The sequence below is a fragment of the Dendrobates tinctorius genome, unplaced genomic scaffold (genome assembly GCF_039654945.1).
Source record: "Dendrobates tinctorius isolate UK_male_01 unplaced genomic scaffold, ASM3965494v1 ptg000016l, whole genome shotgun sequence".
In the NCBI taxonomy this organism is placed as follows: domain Eukaryota; kingdom Metazoa; phylum Chordata; class Amphibia; order Anura; family Dendrobatidae; genus Dendrobates; species Dendrobates tinctorius.
The window spans coordinates 10938329-10959927 of record NW_027361684.1 but is presented as its reverse complement, the minus strand read 5'-3'; the positions used below and the strand labels follow the sequence as shown (position 1 = coordinate 10959927).

The window sequence follows — 21599 nt, the reverse complement described above, 5'->3', positions numbered from 1 at the left end:
CTGCCTGCACACTGTGCGGTGAACAGGTATCGGATGAAGAGCAGACATGGAGTGTAAATATAGAGTAATTAACAGGTAGCTTTCAATGTTGGATAACCATTTGGGCCAGCAAATGTGCTCTTGTATGCCTCCACTGGCACATAGATGTAAAATGCAGGGGCATCAGTTCTTTAACCTCATGTCTGTCAATTACTCATTTGTCTGATCTATCACCTTTCAAATGCGGCTTTATATACTTTCCTCCTCATGGTAGGTACTGCTTAGACAGGACAAGGTAAAACCAATATTTTAATTTTTTTGAATTATAACAGTATAGTTTTGCAGAATTCATCGATGCATCCATGATTGGGAAGCCTATTTTCATCTGTGGGGGAAGGTGAAAAAAGTTTTAGTAGCTGGCAACCCACAGGAGCCCAATATGTCCCTGAATTGTGTACCATATATACAGTGCCTACAAGTAGTATTCAACCCCCTGCAGATTTAGCAGGTTTACACATTCGGAATTAACTTGGCATTGTGACATTTGGACTGTAGATCAGCCTGGAAGTGTGAAATGCACTGCAGCAAAAAAGAATGTTATTTCTTTGTTTAATTTTTTTTTAAATTGTGAAAAGTTTATTCAGAGGGTCATTTATTATTCAACCCCTCAAACCACCAGAATTCTGTTTGGTTCCCCTAAAGTATTAAGAAGTATTTCAGGCACAAAGAACAATGAGCTTCACATGTTTGGATTAATTATCTCTTTTTCCAGCCTTTTCTGACTATTTAAGACCCTCCCCAAACTTGTGAACAGCACTCATACATGGTCAACATGGGAAAGACAAGGGAGCATTCCAAGGCCATCAGAGACAAGATCGTGGAGGGTCACAAGGCTGGCAAGGGGTACAAAACCCTTTCCAAGGAGTTGGGCCTACCTGTCTCCACTGTTGGGAGCATCATCCGGAAGTGGAAGGCTTATGGAACTACTGTTAGCCTTCCACGTCCTGGAAAGCCTTTGAAAGTTTCCTCCCGTGCCGAGGCCAGGCTTGTCCAAAGAGTCAAGGCTAACCCAAGGACAACAAGGAAGGAGCTCCGGGAAGATCTCATGGCAGTGGGGACATTGGTTTCAGTCAATACCATAAGTAACGTACTCCACCGCAATGGTCTCCGTTCCAGACGAGCCCGTAAGGTACCTTTACTTTCAAAGCGTCATGTCAAGGCTCGTCTACAGTTTGCTCATGATCACTAGGAGGACTCAGACAGACTGGTTCAAGGTTCTCTGGTCTGATGAGACAAAGATCGAGATCTTTGGTGCCAACCACACACGTGACGTTTGGAGACTGGATGGCACTGCATACGACCCCAAGAATACCATCCCTACAGTCAAGCATGGTGGTGGCAGCATCATGCTGTGGGGCTGTTTCTCAGCCAAGGGGCCTGGCCATCTGGTCCGCATCCATGGGAAGATGGATAGCACGGCCTACCTGGAGATTTTGGCCAAGAACCTCCGCATCAAGGATCTTAAGATGGGTCGTCATTTCATCTTCCAACAAGACAACGACCCAAAGCACACAGCCAAGAAAACCAAGGCCTGGTTCAAGAGGCAAAAAATCAAGGTGTTGGAGTGGCCTAGTCAGTCTCCTGACCTTAACCCAATTGAAAACTTGTGGAAGGAGCTCAAGATTAAAGTCCACATGAGACACCCAAAGAACCTAGATAACTTGGAGAAGATCTGCATGGAGGAGTGGGCCAAGATAACTCCAGAGACCTGTGCCGGCCTGATCAGGTCTTATAAAAGACGATTATTAGCTGTAATTGCAAACAAGGGTTATTCCACAAAATATTAAACCTAGGGGTTGAATAATAATTGACCCACACTTTTATGTTTAAAATTTATTAACATTTAACTGAGCAACATAACTTTTTGGTTTGTAAGATTTATGTATCTGCTAATAAATCCTGCTCTTGTGTGAAGTTTGAAGGCTCTAACTTATTTGCATCTTATCAAACCTGCTAAATCTGCAGGGGGTTGAATACTACTTGTAGGCACTGTATCATATTCACGTGGGGTATATACAGGATGCTTGAAGGATGTCGGTAAGATGATGCCATATTGTTCCTCTAGGTGGTTTATGGAGAAAATATGACCCACAGCAGAAATGAGGCCTAAAGCTGGATTATAATCAAAACCAATCAGCTGTAACCTCTTACCAGAGAGGAGGGAGCAGAGAGGGGCCTGGTGGGACCCTTGTTAACAGGTCATCTAACGAATATCCGTGTCATACGCCAAGAGAAGCAACATGTATTCCAGAACTGTCCACATTTCCCATAGCGTTGTCCTCCGCCAAAGCGCTCACAGATCCAATTGGTAAGACATATCTGTATTTTATCTCTTATTTTATACTGTTTTTGTCTGTTTCAATATCTTTTATAACTTTTTTTAAGCAATGTATTCTATTTAAATATTAAATAAAAAATTTCATAAGTTTGTCCCTCGTTGCTGTAATGTGCCCATGATCTTGAGGAGAGAAAATAATTTGGTGATGTCCAGTTGTTGCCAAAATGTGAGTCGTGGCCTATTCAGGAACATAGGGAAGCTGGATGTGCATGTGTGTTGCCCAATGTTGGTGTCTGCTGGCCTGGTAAAATGGAGAGTGGTGGCAGCGTAAAGTGTGGCGTGAATGTGGGGAACATCTGTAGGGTGCGCTCAGCTCATTGATGACATATTGCAACAGGGGAGTGGATGAGCGAGTTGGAAGTGGAGCCCCCTTTATGGACAAAATGGAAAAGGTTATGACAGGTCAGTGACTGCGCCGCTGCGGGAGGGGAGTATAAGGTTTTCTTATTTTACACAGGGACTCGGGCATCTAAGAAAGGTCAGTGTGGCTCTGATGCACTGTATGGGCCTACAGAATATTAATATTATAGGATTAAGGAAATATGGATGATTTGCTAAAATTACAGACATTCAAATTAGTGACACTTTGCTAACAATGAGGTCAAATTTAAAAAGGTAAAAGCCTTTTATTTTGGAAATTATTGTGGTACGAGTCTACGAATGTGATCTTGGAAATCCATGTATGACACATTCGAAGATGGATATCTCCTTTAAGTATTATTGATGGAAAGGTACATTGGGTCTTTACCACTACATCATGCATCATTTTTGTTACCACGTCTTGATAAAAAGGTTCGCATGGAGGCTGACCTGTAAGAGCGACGATGGCCACGCACTGTGTCGAAGATGCTTGACAATTGAGATGTGTCTCCCGAGACTGCGGTGCACGCTACAGCATTCATCGCAGATCAGCACTCCCCGGTTTATGGAGGCCCAGCCAGGATCTGTAAATTAAAATCACAAAATAGGTAAAACAATTGTGTTTCAAGCTGGAAAATGGCAAAAAAACATTTTATATAGCACAAATAAAAAGCAAAATTACATCAGTGTAGTGCAATGGCGGCTATGTACAGCACCAAGGTGAAGAATATAAAGTTTAGAAATCCTAGAAGTCCACCAGATTTCACAATACAAACAATGCATTATTTAATAGATCACATAGATCTAATGATGCTGTATATACTTTTATCATCAATATCAGAATCGCTGTGAAATGTTTTTTGTAAGTTTAGCGCAATCTCTGGTCTGACTGACCGTTCCTCAGTGTCTCTCCTCCCTGCTGCTGCTATCTAAGCACAAGCTGCAGAGGTCAGTCAGCTTGGGTGGGTGTAGACTGAATACACCTGGACTCATGAGTTATTTCACTATACAGCTGGACACAAACTCAGTCTTAGTCTTCAATTAGATTGACTTTTTATACCAAGATTATAAAACTAATTTGATATGAATTATCAAAGTACGTACAACAGTCTCATCAGTTCTAAGTGATCCATGTAATAATGTATGCAGTTTGTATTGTGAAATGTACACTGCTAAAAAAAAAATAAGGGGAACACTTTAACAGAATATAACTCCAAGTAAATCAAACTTCTGTGAAATTAAATGTCCACTTAGGAAGCAACATTGATTGACAATCAATTTCACATGCTGTTGTGCAAATGGAATAGACATCAGATGGAAATTATTGGCAATTATCAAGACACCCTCAATAAAGGAGTGGTTCTGCAGGTGGTGACCACAGATCACATCTCAGTACCAATGCTTTCTGGCTGATGTTTTGGTCATCCAGGATGGCACATCAATGCGAGCTGTGGCAAGAAGGTTTGCTGTGTCTGTCAGCGTAGTGCCCAGAGGCTGGAGGCGCTACCAGGAGACAGGCCAGTACACCAGGAGACGTGGAGGAGCCACAGGAGGGCAACAACCCAGCAGCAGGACTGCTACCTCCGCCTTTGTGCAAGGAGGAACAGGAGGAGCACTGCCAGAGCCCTGCAAAATGACCTCCAGCAGGCCACAAATGTACATGTGTCTGCACAAACTGTTAGAAACAGACTCCATGAGGATGGTCTGAAGGTCAGACATCCACAAATGGGGGTTGTGCTCACAACCCAACACCGTGCAGGACGCTTGGCATTTGCCACAGAACACCAGGATTGGCAAATTCGCCCTGACGCCCTGTGCTCTTCACAGATGAAAGCAGGGACACAGTGAGCACGTGACAGACGTGACAGAGTCTGGAAATGCTGTGGAGAGCGATCTGCTGCCTGAAACATCCTTCAGCATGACCGGATTGGCAGTGGGTCAGTAATGGTGTGGGGTGGCATTTCTTTGGCGGGCCGCACAGCCCTCCATCGCCAGAGGTTGCCTGACTGCCGTTAGGTACAGAGATGAGATCCTCAGACCCCTTGTGAGACCATATGCTGGCGAGGTTGGCCCTGGGTTCCTCCTAATGCAGGACAAAGCCAGACCTCATGTGGATGGAGTGTGTCAGCAGTTCCTGAAAGATGAAGGCAATGAAGCTATGGACTGGCCCGCCCGTTCCTCAGACCTGAATCTGATTGAGCACATCTGGGACATCATGTCACGCTCCATCCACCAACGTCACATTGCATCACAGACTGTCCAGGAGTTGGTGGATGCCTTAGTCCAGGTCTTAGAGGAGATCCCTCAGGAGACCATCTGCTGCCTCATCAGGAGCATGACCAGACTTTGTACAGTAGGGAGGTCATACAGGCACGTGGAGGCCACACACAATACTGAGCATCTTTTCCTTGTCATGACGCATTTCCACTGAAGATGGATCAGCCTGTAATTTGATTTTCCACTTTGATTTTGAGTATCATTTCAAATCCAGACCTCCATGAAATATTCATTTTGATTTACAATGGGCATTTATGCACATTTAATCGAAGTACATTTAAACAAAGTATGAGGCAGTTATAACATGGATGAATGTGACACGCATCTCTATTCTCTTCATACAGGTAACCAGCTTTTTCAATCTCTGCTCTGAATCAACTCATGTGTGTCTCCACTCCATTCAATGTCAGCAAGCAGTTAATCCTGAATGCTACAAATGTGTTTTCAAGTATGCAAGCTTATAGCTGGTATATAGTTATTTCAACTTACTCTGCTTGTCCCCTTATTTTGTGAGGTCATGAAACTTTTCAAAGTGCTTTATGATCACTGGCTCGCTCTTGTTATCTGCACCTCAAAAACATTTCTAGAATTCGACCTTTTCTTACTTTTGACTCCGCAAAAACTCTTACCGTTTCTCTTATTCATTCTCGTCTCGACTATTGTAACCTGGGCTGTGGAGTCGGTAAGCCAAACCTGCGACTCCGATTCCTCAATTTCCCTTACACCAACTCCCACATATATTGCTTCTATTTAAGTGAAAAATTTATTGTAGTACAATGTGAACATCAGACATTTAATCATTTTTATGATACAATAATCAAGATATTTAGATAGAACATAATATATATTTATTGGAATACAACTTTAGAACACAAAAAACTGTAATAAATTGTAAATATATAATACACTACGTAATATCGATTACATATATACAGTACAGACCAAAAGTTTGGACACGCCTTCTCATTCAAAGAGTTTTCTTTATTTTCATGACTATGAAAATTGTAGATTCACTCTGAAGGCATCAAAACTATGAATTAACACGTGGAATTATATAATTAACAAAAAAGTGTGAAACAACTGAAAATATGTCTTATAGTCTAGGTTCTTCAAAGTAGCCACCTTTTGCTTTGATTACTGCTTTGCACACTCTTGGCATTCTCTTGATGAGCTTCAAGAGGTAGTCACCGGAAATGGTCTTCCAACAGTCTTGAAGGAGTTCCCAGAGATGCTTAGCACTTGTTGGCCCTTTTGCCTTCACTCTGCGGTACAGCTCACCCCAATCCATCTTGATTGGGTTCAGGTCTAGCGACTGTGGAGGCCAGGTCATCTGGCGTAGCACCCCATCACTCTCCTTCTTGGTCAAATAGCCCTTACACAGCCTGGAGGTGTGTTTGGGGTCATTGTCCTGTTGAAAAATAAATGATAGTCCAACTAAACGCAAACCAGATGGAAGAGCATGCCGCTGCAAGATGCCGTGGTAGCCATGCTGGTTTAGTATGCCTTCAATTTTGAATAAATCCCCAACAGTGTCACCAGCAAAGCACCCCCACACCATCACACCTCCTCCTCCATGCTTCACGGTGGGAATCAGGCATGTAGAGTCCATCCGTTCACCTTTTCTGCATCGTATAAAGACACGGTGGTTGGAACCAAAGATCTCAAATGTGGACTCATCAGACCAAAGCACAGATTTCCACTGGTCTAATGTCTATTCTTTGTGTTCTTTAGCCCAAACAAGTCTCTTCTGCTTGTTGCCTGTCCTTAGCAGTGGTTTCCTAGCAGCTATTTTACCATGAAGGCCTGCTGCACAAAGTCTCTTAACAGTTGTTGTAGAGCTGTGTCTGCTGCTAGAATTCTGTGGGCATTGACCTGGTCTCTAATCTGAGCTGCTGTTAACCTGCGATTTCTGAGGCTGGTGACGCGGATGAAATTATCCTCCGCAGCAAAGGTGACTCTTGGTCTTCCTTTCCTGGGGTGGTCCTCATGTGAGCCAGTTTCTTTGTAGCGTTTGATGGTTTTTGCCACTGCACTTGGGGACACTTTCAAAGTTGTCCCAATTTTTCGGACTGACTGACCTTCATTTCTTAAAGTAATGATGGCCACTCGCTTTTCTTTACTTAGCTGCTTTTTTCTTGCCATAATACAAATTCTAACAGTCTATTCAGTAGGACTATCAGCTGTGTATCCACCAGACTTCTGCACAACACAACTGATGGTCACAACCCCATTTATAAGGCAAGAAATCCCACTTATTAAACCTGACAGGGCACACCTGTGAAGTGAAAATCATTTCCGGTGACTACCTCTTGAAGCTCATCAAGAGAATGCCAAGAGTGTGCAAAGCAGTAATCAAAGCAAAAGGTGGCTACTTTGAAGAACCTAGAATATAAGATATATTATCAGTTGTTTCACACCTTTTTGTTAATTATACAACTCCACATGTGTTAATTCATAGTTTTGATGCCTTCAGAGTGAATCTACAATTTTCATAGTCATGAAAATAAAGAAAACTCTTTGAATGAGAAGGTGTTTCCAAACTTTTGGTCTATATATATATATATATATATATATATATATATATATATATATATATATATATATATATATATATATATATACACTATGACTGATGTTGATGTGTTACTAAGGACAAGCAATGCCTGTCCCTGGCCTCCTTTTGGGCAGCTATGAGGTGTACCTGACTGGTGCTTAAAAAAAAAAAAAAAAAAAAAAAGGAGTGTTAAGGTACTGTCACACTTAGCGATGTACCAGCGATCCCGACCAGCGATATGACGCGGTCAGGATCGCTGGTACATCGCTAAGTGGTCGCTAGTGAGCTGCCACACAGGCAGATCTCACCAGCGACATCGTAGCGGTCAGGGGTCGCTACTTACCTGTCACACTAGGCGATCCTGCGTCCTCCCGCCCGGCTCCACGCTCGTCGCTCGCCTCTCCACAGGAAGCGCCGCAGGAAGCTGACGACGAGAAGCGGTCCTGAACGTTCTCGCGCGATCAGTGATAACCAGCGGGGGAGCCGGTCGGAGGCAAGTATCAGGCACAGCGATATCGCTAGCAATATCGCTATAACGTCACAAGTTATAGCGATATTGCTAGCGATATCGCTTAGTGTGACAGTACCTTTAGTCTGTGTGCTACCCGACTTTCATTCTTTTTGGTACAGATAAGATATGGATAGACAGATATGGATAAATGGATATACAGATAGATAAAGCAGATTTCTAATCTGCTTTTGCAATTGAAAACGTTATCTATGAGCTCAAAAACCTTTCAGGTGATGCGTTTTTTTTAAAAAGCTGATCTGCTTTTGCAGCTGAAAAACGTATCCTCAAAAAATGCAGGAAAAATGCTGTGTGTGAATGTAGCTTTAGATCAGGAATAGAACAGTCACTTATAGGACATTTCATAACTTTCCCAAATTCGTGTGAAAAAATATTCAGCACATTCTGCATTGAATTACTGTACCCAATTTATTACATATTTTAGGAGTCAGAGTCGGTCCAATTTATACCGACTCCACCAAAATGAGCTCCGACTCCACAGCCCTAACTCTCTTCTAATCAGTCTCCCTCTTACCAAACACTCCCCCCTCCAATCTATCTTGAATGCTTCAGCCAGGATCATATTCCTCGCCAATCGTTACACTGATGCCTCTACCTTGTGCAAGTCATTACACTGGCTACCAATCCACTCCAGAATCCAGTACAAACTTATTACCCTCACCCTCAAAGCTCTCCATTGCTCAGCCCCACCCTACATCTCCTCCCTTGTTTCAGTATCCCTCCCTACCCGCGCCCTCCGTTCTGCTGATGATCTGTGGTTAGTATCCTCAATAATCAGAACCTCCCACTCCCGTCTCCAAGACTTTACACGTGCTGCGCCAATCATTTGGAATGCACTTCCCAGGTCAATACCATTAGTCCCCAATCCCCACAATTTTGAGCGTGCCCTGAAAACGCATTTATTCAGACTGGCCTATCGCCTCAACGCATTAACCTAATCTATCCCTGTGTGGCACAGCCAAAAGTTTTACCATAACCAGGTTCCCTGCATCATGTTCCCACATGCTTTATGCATCCATTAGCCCTCTGCGTCTGTACTGTTACACACTTAACATTATGGCTGGTCCATACAATCAGGACAACTGTTACCACCCACCTTTCGTGTCTCCCTTTTTTTCCTTATAGATTGTAAGCTTGCGAGCAGGGCCCTCATTCCTCTTGGTACTTGTTATGATCTATGTGATTATTGTTATGCTGTAATGTGTATTGTCTGTACAAGTCCCCTCTGAAATGTAAAGTGCAGCGGAATATGTCGGCACTATAGAAATAAAATGTATTATTATATTAATTATGTTTTATTGTTCTGAATACATTCCACTATGCAATGAATAAAAATAATGGAATGGAATATTTTATACAGAGCTATCTAGGATGTGGAATTATAGTGTTCCCTTTAGTTTTTTGAGCAGTGTAGAAAACGATTTATTTGATTATTAAAGTTCTGTGCATCATCAGAAAATATTAAACAGACCATACTAGCACATTTCCAACACATTAATATGCCACAAACATGGACCCAACTACTAGGGTAGAGACTAAGGCCTGTTTCACACTTCCGTTTTTGACCATCAGTCAAAATCCGCCGTTTTTGCAAAAAAACGGATCCGCTATTTTTTTTGGCGGATCCGTTTTTTTCCCCATTGACTTGCATTACCGGCTGATCTTGACAGATGGCCATCCGTTGGATCCGTTTTTTTGCGGATCCGTCAATTTTTTTGCGTCCGCCGAGATGCCTGGGCGGACCATGTAACGTTTTTTGTACTGCAGGATCCGCATTTTTATAGAGCGCATGCCCGGAGGAATGAAGTCAGGAGGAAATATAACCCTGAAATCATTTCTGGCGGACAGAGAAAAAAAATCTCTCTCTCTCTCTCTCCTTCCCGGGCAGCGGTTCCTTTAAAATTCTTCATTCGGCGGATCCGTCAAAAAACCGGATTCGGTGGCATCCATTCACATCAGTTAGGAACGGATCCGCTTTCCGCCTTTTTGGCGGATTTTAACTGACACAAAAAACTGAAGTGTGAAACAGGCCTTAGCAGCTGCCCAACGATCCCTTTCTAGGAATAGTCATTTATTACTATAGATAATGGAAGAGGATATGAAAAATTAAAACACAGCCCTATGGTAAATGACTAGAGAGAACCATGGCTACCCCTTCTCTACAGCATTATTTCTGTGCTATGACATCATCACATTATCGCACTACTAGGGTATCAGAAATATCATGTGTGATGTCACAGTGTATATATACACACTAGCTGAAGAGCCCAGCGCTGTCCAGGCATAGTAACTAACTGTGGTTAGTTATAGCAAATTATAATTATTCTCCATCCCATAGTCCCGTGCCCATTTACCCATCATACATATCCACCATCCCATAGTCGAGTGCCCATATACCCATCACACATCCTCCATCCCATAGTCAACCATTATGACATCATAATGAGGGGCGGGGCTTGATACACACACTTTTTCCCCATTATGTAGATAGGGGCAAAATTGTTTGTGAATTGGAATGCGCGGGGTTAAAATTTCGCCTCACAACATAGCCTCGGACACTCCCGGGGTCCAGACGTGTGACTGTGCCAAATTTTGTGGCTGTAGCTGCGACGGTGCGGATGCCAATCCCGGACATACATACATACACACACTTGAGCTTTATATATTAGATGGTGACCTTTTTGCTTGTTTCACATTATTCCTGACCTATGATATCAGGGATCACAATATCCATGGATGTTTTCATCACCATTTTTTATAATTTCTGTGCTGTAATGCTTCGGAGTAGGTTATAATCTATGTACTGTGATATCACGATGCTCCAAAAATTATCCCAAATTTTTAATACATTTTTTAAAAAATGCTTTACAGCCAAAAATTCAAGCATTTATAATAAATTATTACCCCCAAAAACGTACATATCCTTTAAAGAAACATAATTAACACACTAGCTTGGGTTTATCCAGGACTATTTTTTTTCCTACTATGGGTCTAAAAACTAGCCAGCTGTTCAATGTCAATAGAGCAGCTCTTCCTTTACTGGTCTGCTGTTAATGGGGTGTGACTGCTGACATCATGCTAACTGACAGCCGGCTCCCCACAATTAGGAAGCAGGGAGTCGGTTATCAATCGGCATGACGTCAGCAGTCATGCCCCGTCAACAGAGCAGAAGAGAAGCCGCTGTTCTGTCTATCTAATGTCACTGGATGCTGCTGAATGGCCGGTCTGACAGCTCTGTGCCAACACAGATAGGCACAGGCACAACAGACAGGTAAGTAGCAACTACCTAGCTGTTTTTTGTTTTTTTTTACTACAGGCCTGCACTAAGTCCTGGATAAACCCTTTAAAATCAGCGGCCCCTCCTATTCCTGAACTTTGTCAGTACTTCTTCCTATATTTCTAATACAAGTTTCAAAAGCATCTAGCAATGACAAAAGTGAGAATGCTATACACAAAAATTAGGCACGCACATCCAGAAACCAATTAAATAAAATGTATATTTAATTGTATCTCACAAAAAAAAAACTAAGCTAAATTAAAGTGATCGAAAGCTGTGCAGAACAGACAGGAGACATGGCAGAACGCGCTTCCCTAGCGAGGCCATCACTCCATTCCTTAGCGATCCGCCACCAAGGTCTACGCCGGGACGTCTCACCATAAACAGAACAAAGGTTGGATACAGACGGAAATCTTTTATACAACCAAAATAATCTAATATAACCCCACATCAAAGAGAATTTCAGGGTGGGGAACAGAGCTGCCGGCTCAAACCAAAGCTCAGACTCCTGCAGATACAACATTCGTTTTATAGGAGACTCAACCTTTGGGCGCCAGAAGATAAATAAAAAAGATAGACATCAGTGAGCAGAGCAGCGATCGCAATTACAAATGTCAGTATATTAATAAAACGGGTCGTTGCTTCTGTTTGTTCCTGAACTAAACACATCAGAGCTGGAGAAATCCAAGCAGGAAGCCGCATTTATCTCAGAGCCGCCAACACATCCCCTCATAAAACAGAAGAAGGGCTCAATAAATGATCAACAACCTATGACATTTCAACATATGAACTACACACGGAAGATGCACAGCCATTCACAAGGTTATCAATAGCTAATATGGAAGCCTTTAATATCAACCTGCTAACAGGAATATCTCAACCGCCACTTCACTTTTATGCCTAAAAGGGACTCTTGTCAGCAGTTTTTCACCTCCCAAACTGTCTACATGCTCATGTAGCTCTTGCAAAGAGAAGTCCACCTGTCACGGCTCTGTTGTCAGGTGTCCCGGGATCAGGGGCTCCATCCCTGTCCTTAACGCTAAGGGCGTACTAGCTCGCCCTGTTCCCCAGATTACTTCTGATGGTAAAGACGTCGGGGCTGCGTACCTTGCTTTAGCTCCTAAATCTGCCCTCAGTCTGTACCCTTCCCTTACAAAGGAAAGAGGGGAGTAGTAGAGTACCGTAATACACCAACCAGACTAACAAGGTAATACAACAGGAATAAAGAAAAATACCAATCATACAAATTTACTCACACAAACAACAGAGGAATGCCGGGGGAGTGGAGGATGGGGTAAAACTAAAATTTAGCACCAACAGTCCATCAAATCCAACAAACGCCTTCTCAAATAACAACCACCAACTTCCCACCATGCAGCAAAAGCTATCTCTGGCAATGAGTGCTTACCAGAGTCCAGATTGTGCAGGAGATGGGAGTGGCTAACAGTGAACAGCTGAGCCTTAATGCAGGAAAGTTTTCAGGAGCGCTCAACTGAGCAGATTAACTCCTGCACTTCTAAAAGAAACTTGCACCGTTTAATATGAAGGTGAAGTGTTTCTAATCAGCGGAGGAGTAGGAGAAATCAGACGCTGCGGTCTTCTGCCTCCTCTCTGTTGCAGTAAACCCGTGGTGTCCCACTCTACTCCCCAGCCAGTGCCGCATTCTCCTCTTTGACAGGCAGCATTTTTGCTTGAAGTTGTCTAACCACAAAGCCCTCAGTCAGGCAGGAAAACGCAGCGCCGGTCAGGGAATAGAGCTGGAGAGACAGAGGCTTAGGACAGGTTTGCCAGTCGGGGAATAGAGCTGGAGACAGAGGCTTAGGACAGATTTGCTGAGCTGGAGAGGCAGAGGCTTAGGGTATGTGCACACATAGTTTTTTGTCTCTGCGGATTTTGTAGAGAAAACCGCAGGTAAATCCGCAGGACAAAGACCTGCGGTTTATCTGCGGTTTTTCTGCGGTTTTGCCCTGTGGTTTTACACCTAATGGATAATGGATGAGGTGTAAAACTGCAGCATTTCTGCACCAAACAATTGACATGCTGCGTTTTGAAAACCGCAGCAAAACCGTGCGGAAAAAAACACAGCATGTGCACAGCTTTTTTTTATTTCCATAGGAAATAAAGGTACTGTACAATGCAGCAGAGTCTGCTGCGTTTCTGCAGAGCCAAAACCACTGAGGAAACGCAGCAGAAACCGCAAAGTGTGCACATACCCTTAGGACTGGTTTGCTGAGCGGGGAATAGAGCTGGAGAGACAGAGGCTTATGACAGGTTTGACGGTCGGGGAATAGAGCTGGAGAGACAGAGGCTTAGGACACGTTTGACGGTCGGGGAATAGAGCTGGAGAGACAGAGGCTTAGGACAGATTTGCTGAGCGGGGAATAGAGCTGGAGAGACAGAGGCTTAGGACAGGTTTGCTGAGCGGGAAATAGAGCTGGAGAGACAGAGACTTAGGACAGGTTTGCTGGTCGGGGAATAGAGCTGGAGAGGCAGAGGCTTAGGAAGGGTTTGCTGGGCGGGGAATAGAGCTGTAGAGACGAAGGATTTCCATACTCTGAAAGCACTTCAGCCTCATTTGCATATCAATTCAACCACAATTTTCTCAGTAACGGAGGAACCGAGTGCTTAGTTAAAGACATAGATGGACATGTCTTTCATGAGCAAGAAGCCCATCGATAGTTAATTACATCCGTAAGTACTACTGAAATGAATATAAAGAAAATGAGAAGGAGGTGTGGGGGTAGGGATCACTATACACTTAAAATATTAGTGGGGTCTGGATTGCTATACTATGTAGACATAACAGCAATCGCATACAATTTACGCCGAAAATTGTTATCGGCAGCAACATGGTAGTGTATGGGGACAGAATTGTTTTAAGCAATCGTTCCATCCATATCATGGTGTGTCAGCAGGCCGGTAATCCAGTGCCGATGAACATGTACATAGTCAATCATCTAAATACAGGCTTCACTGACTCAGGTGTTTGACTTCCACCATGACTGACTCCCACATACACAGGAAGCCTGAGGGTGTGTGCACACGTTGCGGATTCTGCTGCAGATTTTTTTGCGCAGATTTGTCTAAATCTACAGGTCAAATGACCTGCGGTTTATCTGCGGATTAGCCTGCGGTTTGACACCTGGACAATGGAACAGCTGCGGAATCCGCACAAGATTTGACATGCTGCAAATTTAAATCCGCGGAAAAATCCGCAGTGTGTGCACTGCGTTTTTTTTTTCTTTTTACATAGACTAAAATGGTACTGTACAACGCAGCAGAAACTGCTGTGGATCCGCAGGGCCAAAGCCGCTGCGGATCAGCAGCAGAATCCGCAACGCGTGCACACACACCCTCATGTCTATAGATCTTCAATTAGAAGAGTAAAGTTGGCCCGATAACAAAAAGATTAGATGTGGAAATGCAACATTGCCAACACCTTGAGCTGGCCAAACATACTCAATGATTGTCAGCTGAACAACAGATCGGCCAACAGCTATCTCTCTGGACTCGGGAATGCCATGCCCAAGAACACCCGGCTGAGCACTCCTGTGTTCTCTAGGACTCCTCTGGCACAGGCATTTTCAAAGCCAAGCAAAGGATCAGCCGTTGAACCAAGAGACCGGATCCTTCTATCCCCGGACATAATCTGTCAGGGGGACAGTCGGGCATTAAAATAAAGTAATCCTGTGCACCACTCCGTGGTCCATACAGTCTTTATACAACGCCCCACTCTATTGCCAAATGACTGGAAATTCCAGATATCCAAGTCACCGTTAACCTACAAAAACATTTCTTTATTAGTCACAGCAGATACAAAGGATAAAAATTACTTGCGACGTTTCCGCCACATAGGGCCTTTATCAAGTCACTTGCAGAACGACAAGTGCCTTGGATATATGGAATTTTGGGAGGACAGTCAGGTGGCCCCCATACAGATTAGATGGTAGGCCAATCTCGTGGGGAAAGTTGGACAAACCTTCTGATTATCTCATGTGTATGCTGGCCTTTAATTATTACATGACCAGCCAGTCTTACCAAAATAGATGGTAGGTGGGTTTAGAAAACTTTAAATCTTTTATCCAAGTTGAACTTTGAAGATCATTGAGGAGAATAGAGAGATACTGCTGAATACCTGGCGTCAGACAAGGTCATGGAAAGACTTGAATATTCAAGAGGTTATCTGGGACATTTGAATTATTTTTTCTTATGGGCTTTGATTGGTCGGGCGCCGATGTCTACCATGTCAGAGTGATCAAGGTCCGCTTCTGCCGGTGATTTTGCTGCTTTATTTTACCTTACATCAACAGAGCAGCTTTTTATCTTTCGCTCTGCTCTGTTGAAGGGGCGACACTGCCAACATCATGCTGAGTGACGGCCAGCTCCCCACAGGCTAGGCACCGGGAAGCCGGATGTCAATCAGCATGACACTAGCAGTGAGATCCTGTCAACAGAGCAGAACGAAAGAGAGGAAGCTGCTCTGTCTATGTGATATCAATGGAATCCACTACCTCCCAGTAAGGTTTTAGTCTCATTACATAAAAGTCCCAGATAACACCTGTAAGTCATTTCACAAGTAGAAGACAAACCGGTGTGAGATTTATATATATTATAAAACATGTTTTTAGCGCAAAATATATGAATTTAGGTGACAAAAATGCCCCTTGGTGTTAAAAGTCTTTTACCCCACATTCATACATTCGTGATTCTCAGTGAATTCATTAAAGTTTTTTGGTTTTTTTTGACTTGTAGAGGTTTTGAAAACAACTGGACCCAAAAAAATTCCCATAATTTCTTTGAAGTGGATCCGTTTGGAATCGGCTCCAATCTAGATACTGTCAAATCAAAGGGCTGAAAAATAAACCTCCCAAAAAGTTTTCCTGAAAAAGGTTTCTACAAAGAAGGCCATACTATTTTGGAACACCTCTGAAAATGTGAATCGTGAATGCGATCGTTGACATGTAGAGTTGGGTCCATAAGTCTGACAAATCCAGACACGTTTCCGAGCTGGTGATGAAGTCATTAATGAAGCTCCACTTGGGAACATGTGTTTTCCTCATTCCCGAGTCTTCGACTCTCAGGACATACATGAAACGACCTTCGTGAGTAGTCTGTGGGCTTATGAGAATCCGGCTGTGTGAGCGTCTCTCGCAGGACAAGTCATGCCTTCACTACAGGGACATAAACGTGCTTCAGGTGAAGAAAACGCATGAAGTGGTCTTCAGCGGCTGCTCATATACATGAACGGCTGCTACACCGAGTGACACATTCACAAATAATGGAGTCATTTCTTGGTAACCCCGGGGTGACCTGCCCTTCCCACCTACTTAATCAAGTCCCAGCAAGAGTAAAAAAAAAGAAAACTCGTACCACAGAGATAATGGAGGCTTTATACAAGAGCACATATTATCTCAAATCTGTTGGAATCATCTGCGAGACCTCTATTCTCTCCATCACATCTTCAGAGATCATTGATGACAATAACAACTCAGGCCCACTAAACGGCTGCAGAAATACAAGTCTCATGAAGACCTGTAACAATCACTGGTCCTGTAATAAATAATAATAATAATAATAATAATAATAATATTTATATAGCGCCAACATCTTCCGCAGCGCTTTACAGTTTAACAGTTTCAAAACACAAGCCATAAATAACGTTATTGTACCACTATGGGCGCTCTCCTCACTGGTCATGTACCACTATGGGCGCTCTCCTCACTGGTCATGTACCACTATGGGCGCTCTCATCACTGGTCATGTACCACTATGGGCTTTCTCATCACTGGTCATGTACCACTATGGGCGCTCTCCTCACTGGTCATGTACCACTATGGGCGCTCTCCTCACTGGTCATGTACCACTATGGGCGCTTCTCATCACTGGTCATGTACTACTATGGGCGCTTCTCATCACTGGTCATGTACCACTATGGGCGCTCTCCTCACTGGTCATGTACCACTATGGGCGCTTCTCCTCACTGGTCATGTACCACTATGGGCGCTCTCCTCACTGGTCATGTACCACTACGGGCGCTTCTCATCACTGGTCATGTACCACTACGGGCGCTTCTCATCACTGGTCATGTACCACTATGGGCGCTCTTCTCACTGGTCATGTACCACTACGGGCGCTCTCCTCACTGGTCATGTACCACTATGGGCTTTCTCATCACTGGTCATGTACCACTATGGGCGCTTCTCATCACTGGTCATGTACTACTATGGGCGCTTCTCATCACTGGTCATGTACCACTATGGGAGTTCCCATCACTGGTCATGTACCACTATGGGAGTTCCCATCACTGGTCATGTACCACTATGGGCTTTCTCATCACTGGTCATGTACCACTATGGGCGCTCTCCTCACTGGTCATGTACCACTATGGGCGCTCTCCTCACTGGTCATGTACCACTATGGGCGCTTCTCATCACTGGTCATGTACTACTATGGGCGCTTCTCATCACTGGTTATGTACCACTATGGGCGCTCTTCTCACTGGTCATGTACCACTACGGGCGCTCTCCTCACTGGTCATGTACCACTATGGTCTTTCTCATCACTGGTCATGTACCACTATGGGCGCTTCTCATCACTGGTCATGTACTACTATGGGCGCTTCTCATCACTGGTCATGTACTACTATGGGCGCTTCTCATCACTGGTCATGTACCACTATGGGCGCTTCTCATCACTGGTCATGTACCACTATGGGCGCTCTCCTCACTGGTCATGTACCACTATGGGCGCTCTCCTCACTGGTCATGTACCACTATGGGCGCTTCTCATCACTGGTCATGTACTACTATGGTCTTTCTCATCACTGGTCATGTACTACTATGGGCGCTTCTCATCACTGGTCATGTACCACTATGGGCGCTTCTCATCACTGGTCATGTACCACTATGGGCGCTCTCCTCACTGGTCATGTACCACTATGGGCGCTCTCCTCACTGGTCATGTACCACTATGGGCGCTTCTCATCACTGGTCATGTACTACTATGGGCGCTTCTCATCACTGGTCATGTACCACTATGGGCGCTCTCCTCACTGGTCATGTACCACTATGGGCGCTTCTCATCACTGGTCATGTACCACTATGGGCGCTCTCCTCACTGGTCATGTACCACTATGGGCGCTTCTCATCACTGGTCATGTACCACTACGGGCGCTTCTCATCACTGGTCATGTACCACTATGGGCGCTCTTCTCACTGGTCATGTACCACTACGGGCGCTCTCCTCACTGGTCATGTACCACTATGGGCTTTCTCATCACTGGTCATGTACCACTATGGGCTTTCTCATCACTGGTCATGTACCACTACGGGCGCTCTCCTCACTGGTCATGTACCACTATGGGAGTTCCCATCACTGGTCATGTACCAATATGAGCGCTCTCATCTGTGCAGTGGTGACCATGCAGAACACAGGTTTTCTACTGATACAAAACACTGAGCAATAAACTGCCACATGGAAGTAGCCCAACAACTATTTAATCTTATAAGATAATTAAAAAGAGCCAGGTTTGTTCCATCGCTATATATAAATCTGAATGTGTGTGTGTATCACCAACCAATCTCGAAGCAGCAGAGTGGGACACCAACCAATCACGAAGCAGCAGAGCGGGGCTGAGGACGAATACAGCAGGACAGTGCATGGAGAGCGGGGCTGTGGAAGAAGACAGTCTTCAGGACAGGGGCCGAATAGTGTCGGCACCCTCCCAACCCTGTCCCGGCTCAGTCAGCGCTCCCCGTCGCCAACTGCGCTATCCCCCTCTCCCCTGCAGCTTCCCGGCTGTGGAGGGAGAGAGCGGGAGAGCAGGGCTGTGGACGGAGAGACCGGGACAGCAGTGCTGTGGAAGAAGAGAGCGGGGCTGTGGAGGGACACCGAGACACGGATGTAGAGCGCGGCTGCGGAGGGATAGAACGGGACGGCAGGTGGAGAGCGGGGCTGCGGAAGGAGAGAGCGTGATGGCGGGTGGAGAGCGGGCTGTTAAGGAAGACAGCGGGACCCACAGTAAAGTTCCATGCACGGGCAACGCTGGGCTCTTCAGCTAGTATAGAATAAAACACAATGCCTCATATTTACCAAGCCAAAAATGTGAAGCGTGACAGATTTACAGCAAAATCTGAATATTTTCTCATTGAATTTAAAAACATTCCAAGGAGATGTAGCTTATGGCCGTGTTCACACTGTACCACTGCAGTCTTTCCACTGTTTCCTTCGACAATCACTTAAAAGCGAATCTGTCAGTTTTTTTTACTTATTATGCTTAAAATATATAGTGCCATCGTATACCACAGCAGTTTACAGACATGTTCCCCGCTGTCTCCAGGGGGGTCTCACAATCTGAGTTCGATATCAGTATGTCTTTGGAGTCTGGAAGGAAACCGGAGAACCCGGAGGAAACCCACACTAACACGGGGAGAACATACAAACTCCTTGCCGATGTCTCCTTGGTGGGATTTGAACCAGGACCCCAGTGCTGCAAAGCAACTGTGCTAACTGTGATGATTGCAACCCCCACAATATAGAAATATGACCGGCTATTGATCAAGACTAAAGGCCCTTTTACATTTAGCGATGCACCAGCGATCCCGACCACGATATGACCCGGTCAGGATCGCTGGTGCATCGCTAAATGATCACTAGTGAGCTGCCACACAGGCAGATCTCACCGCGATGCAGCAGCGATACAGCGGACGATAATTACCTTTCAGACGCGGCGATCCTGACGTCCTCCCGCCCGCCTCCACACGTCGCTCGTTGGCGCCAGCAGGAAGCGCCCGACGAAAAATGGAGTCGGCCGATCTCGCGTGATCAGCTACAGACAGCGGGGGAGCCAGTCTGAGGTATGTATCACACATAACGATATCGCTAGCAATATCGCTATAACGTCACAAAATCAGTGACGTTATAGCGATATTGCTAGCGATATTGCTATGTGTAAAACCCCCTTAAGGCTTTTCATGCCGATCTAGAGCTGGAGTCAGACATTCCCAATTCATTTAGAGAAGCACACCTCTTTATAGGGGTTATCCAGAACCAATTTATTTTTTGCTATGGGCCTAATTACTAACAGGCAGGTAGCTGCTAACTACTTGCCCGCTGCCGATCTCTGCCGGCTCAGATTGATCACAGACCACTCCTGCCGGCGATTCTGTAGCTGAATGCTCTGTAGACAGAGTGTGACAGTCTGTCTCATACTGATTGACAACCGGCTCCCTACTGACTGACTGCGGGAAGCCGGCTGTCAATAAGCACAACTCCGCCAGTTAGCCCAGTCTACAGAGAATCCCAGAAGAGAACAGCTGAGCTGTTGATGTGTAGCAGCGGAATCACCATCAAGTACGGTCTGTGATCACTCTGAGCCAGGCAGAACAGGCAGGTAGTTAGCAACTTTTAGCTAAGCAATTTCCTTCAGATTCTCAGCCCAGGGTACACATTCCTTGCAATGTCCTTTAGAAAGTTTTGAAAAGTTTATTTTATTTTGAGATTTTAATTTTCTTAGCACACCTATCCAACACTGTACATTTTAATCAACTCAGCAGCATGCCGCCTCAAGCTGTGAAATCAATGTTAAAACCCTTCCGTCAGGAAGCGGCCTCTAATTGCAAGCTAAAGAAAGCAATGTGTGCTGTGTGTTCCATAATCAATTACGTTTAATGGTGGTATGGACTATTTTAGTTCTGAATCTGAAGACCTATTAAAAAATATTTGAATTGCTCTTGATTGCGACATTTTACGCGCCGCATGATTGACTGAAGCCTAAGTGCGAGGACTCGCAGGAGGCTGTTTTTTGCAAATTGAAATAGTGCAGATGGCATCAAAAATCTAAAACTGCATTAAATCTAAATCAATATATAGGATCTTTCCACCAGGCATTATGGCTGGAATGCAGAAAAGGGCAAATCATGCATCTGAATGAGAATTGTGCAGTGACCCAAGAAAGTTCAAAGTAAACGTATTTTTAATGTCCCAAAACTCACAAAATTAACAGCACACAGTATCCTTTGGATCGCAGCCGGGGCATCACAACAGTCCGTATCTGAGACCGGTTGCTGGGGGCGACTGCACCGCAGTGTCACACTGAGGGGTTTTGGCTCTGCTTGGCTCCCATGTTACTTCACACAGGGTGAAGCTTTGCAGAGCCACCTGAGCTGCACTTTGCAAACCAAGACTGACGCACCCAGCCCTCTGCTGCAGGGTTTTTAAAATGGAA

General features: G+C 44.6%; 1 protein-coding gene across 4 annotated transcripts in view; it reads right to left on the bottom strand.

Annotated features, from left to right (window-relative positions):
• Positions 1-21599, bottom strand: part of GIT1 (GIT ArfGAP 1) — a 175689-nt gene that overhangs the window by 91508 nt on the left and 62582 nt on the right. For all 4 annotated transcript variants that reach the window (XM_073565464.1, XM_073565463.1, XM_073565459.1 and 1 more), the window contains exon 2: positions 3188-3321. In XM_073565464.1, the coding sequence (XP_073421565.1) occupies positions 3188-3321 (134 nt within the window). The remainder of the gene's footprint in view (positions 1-3187; positions 3322-21599) is intronic.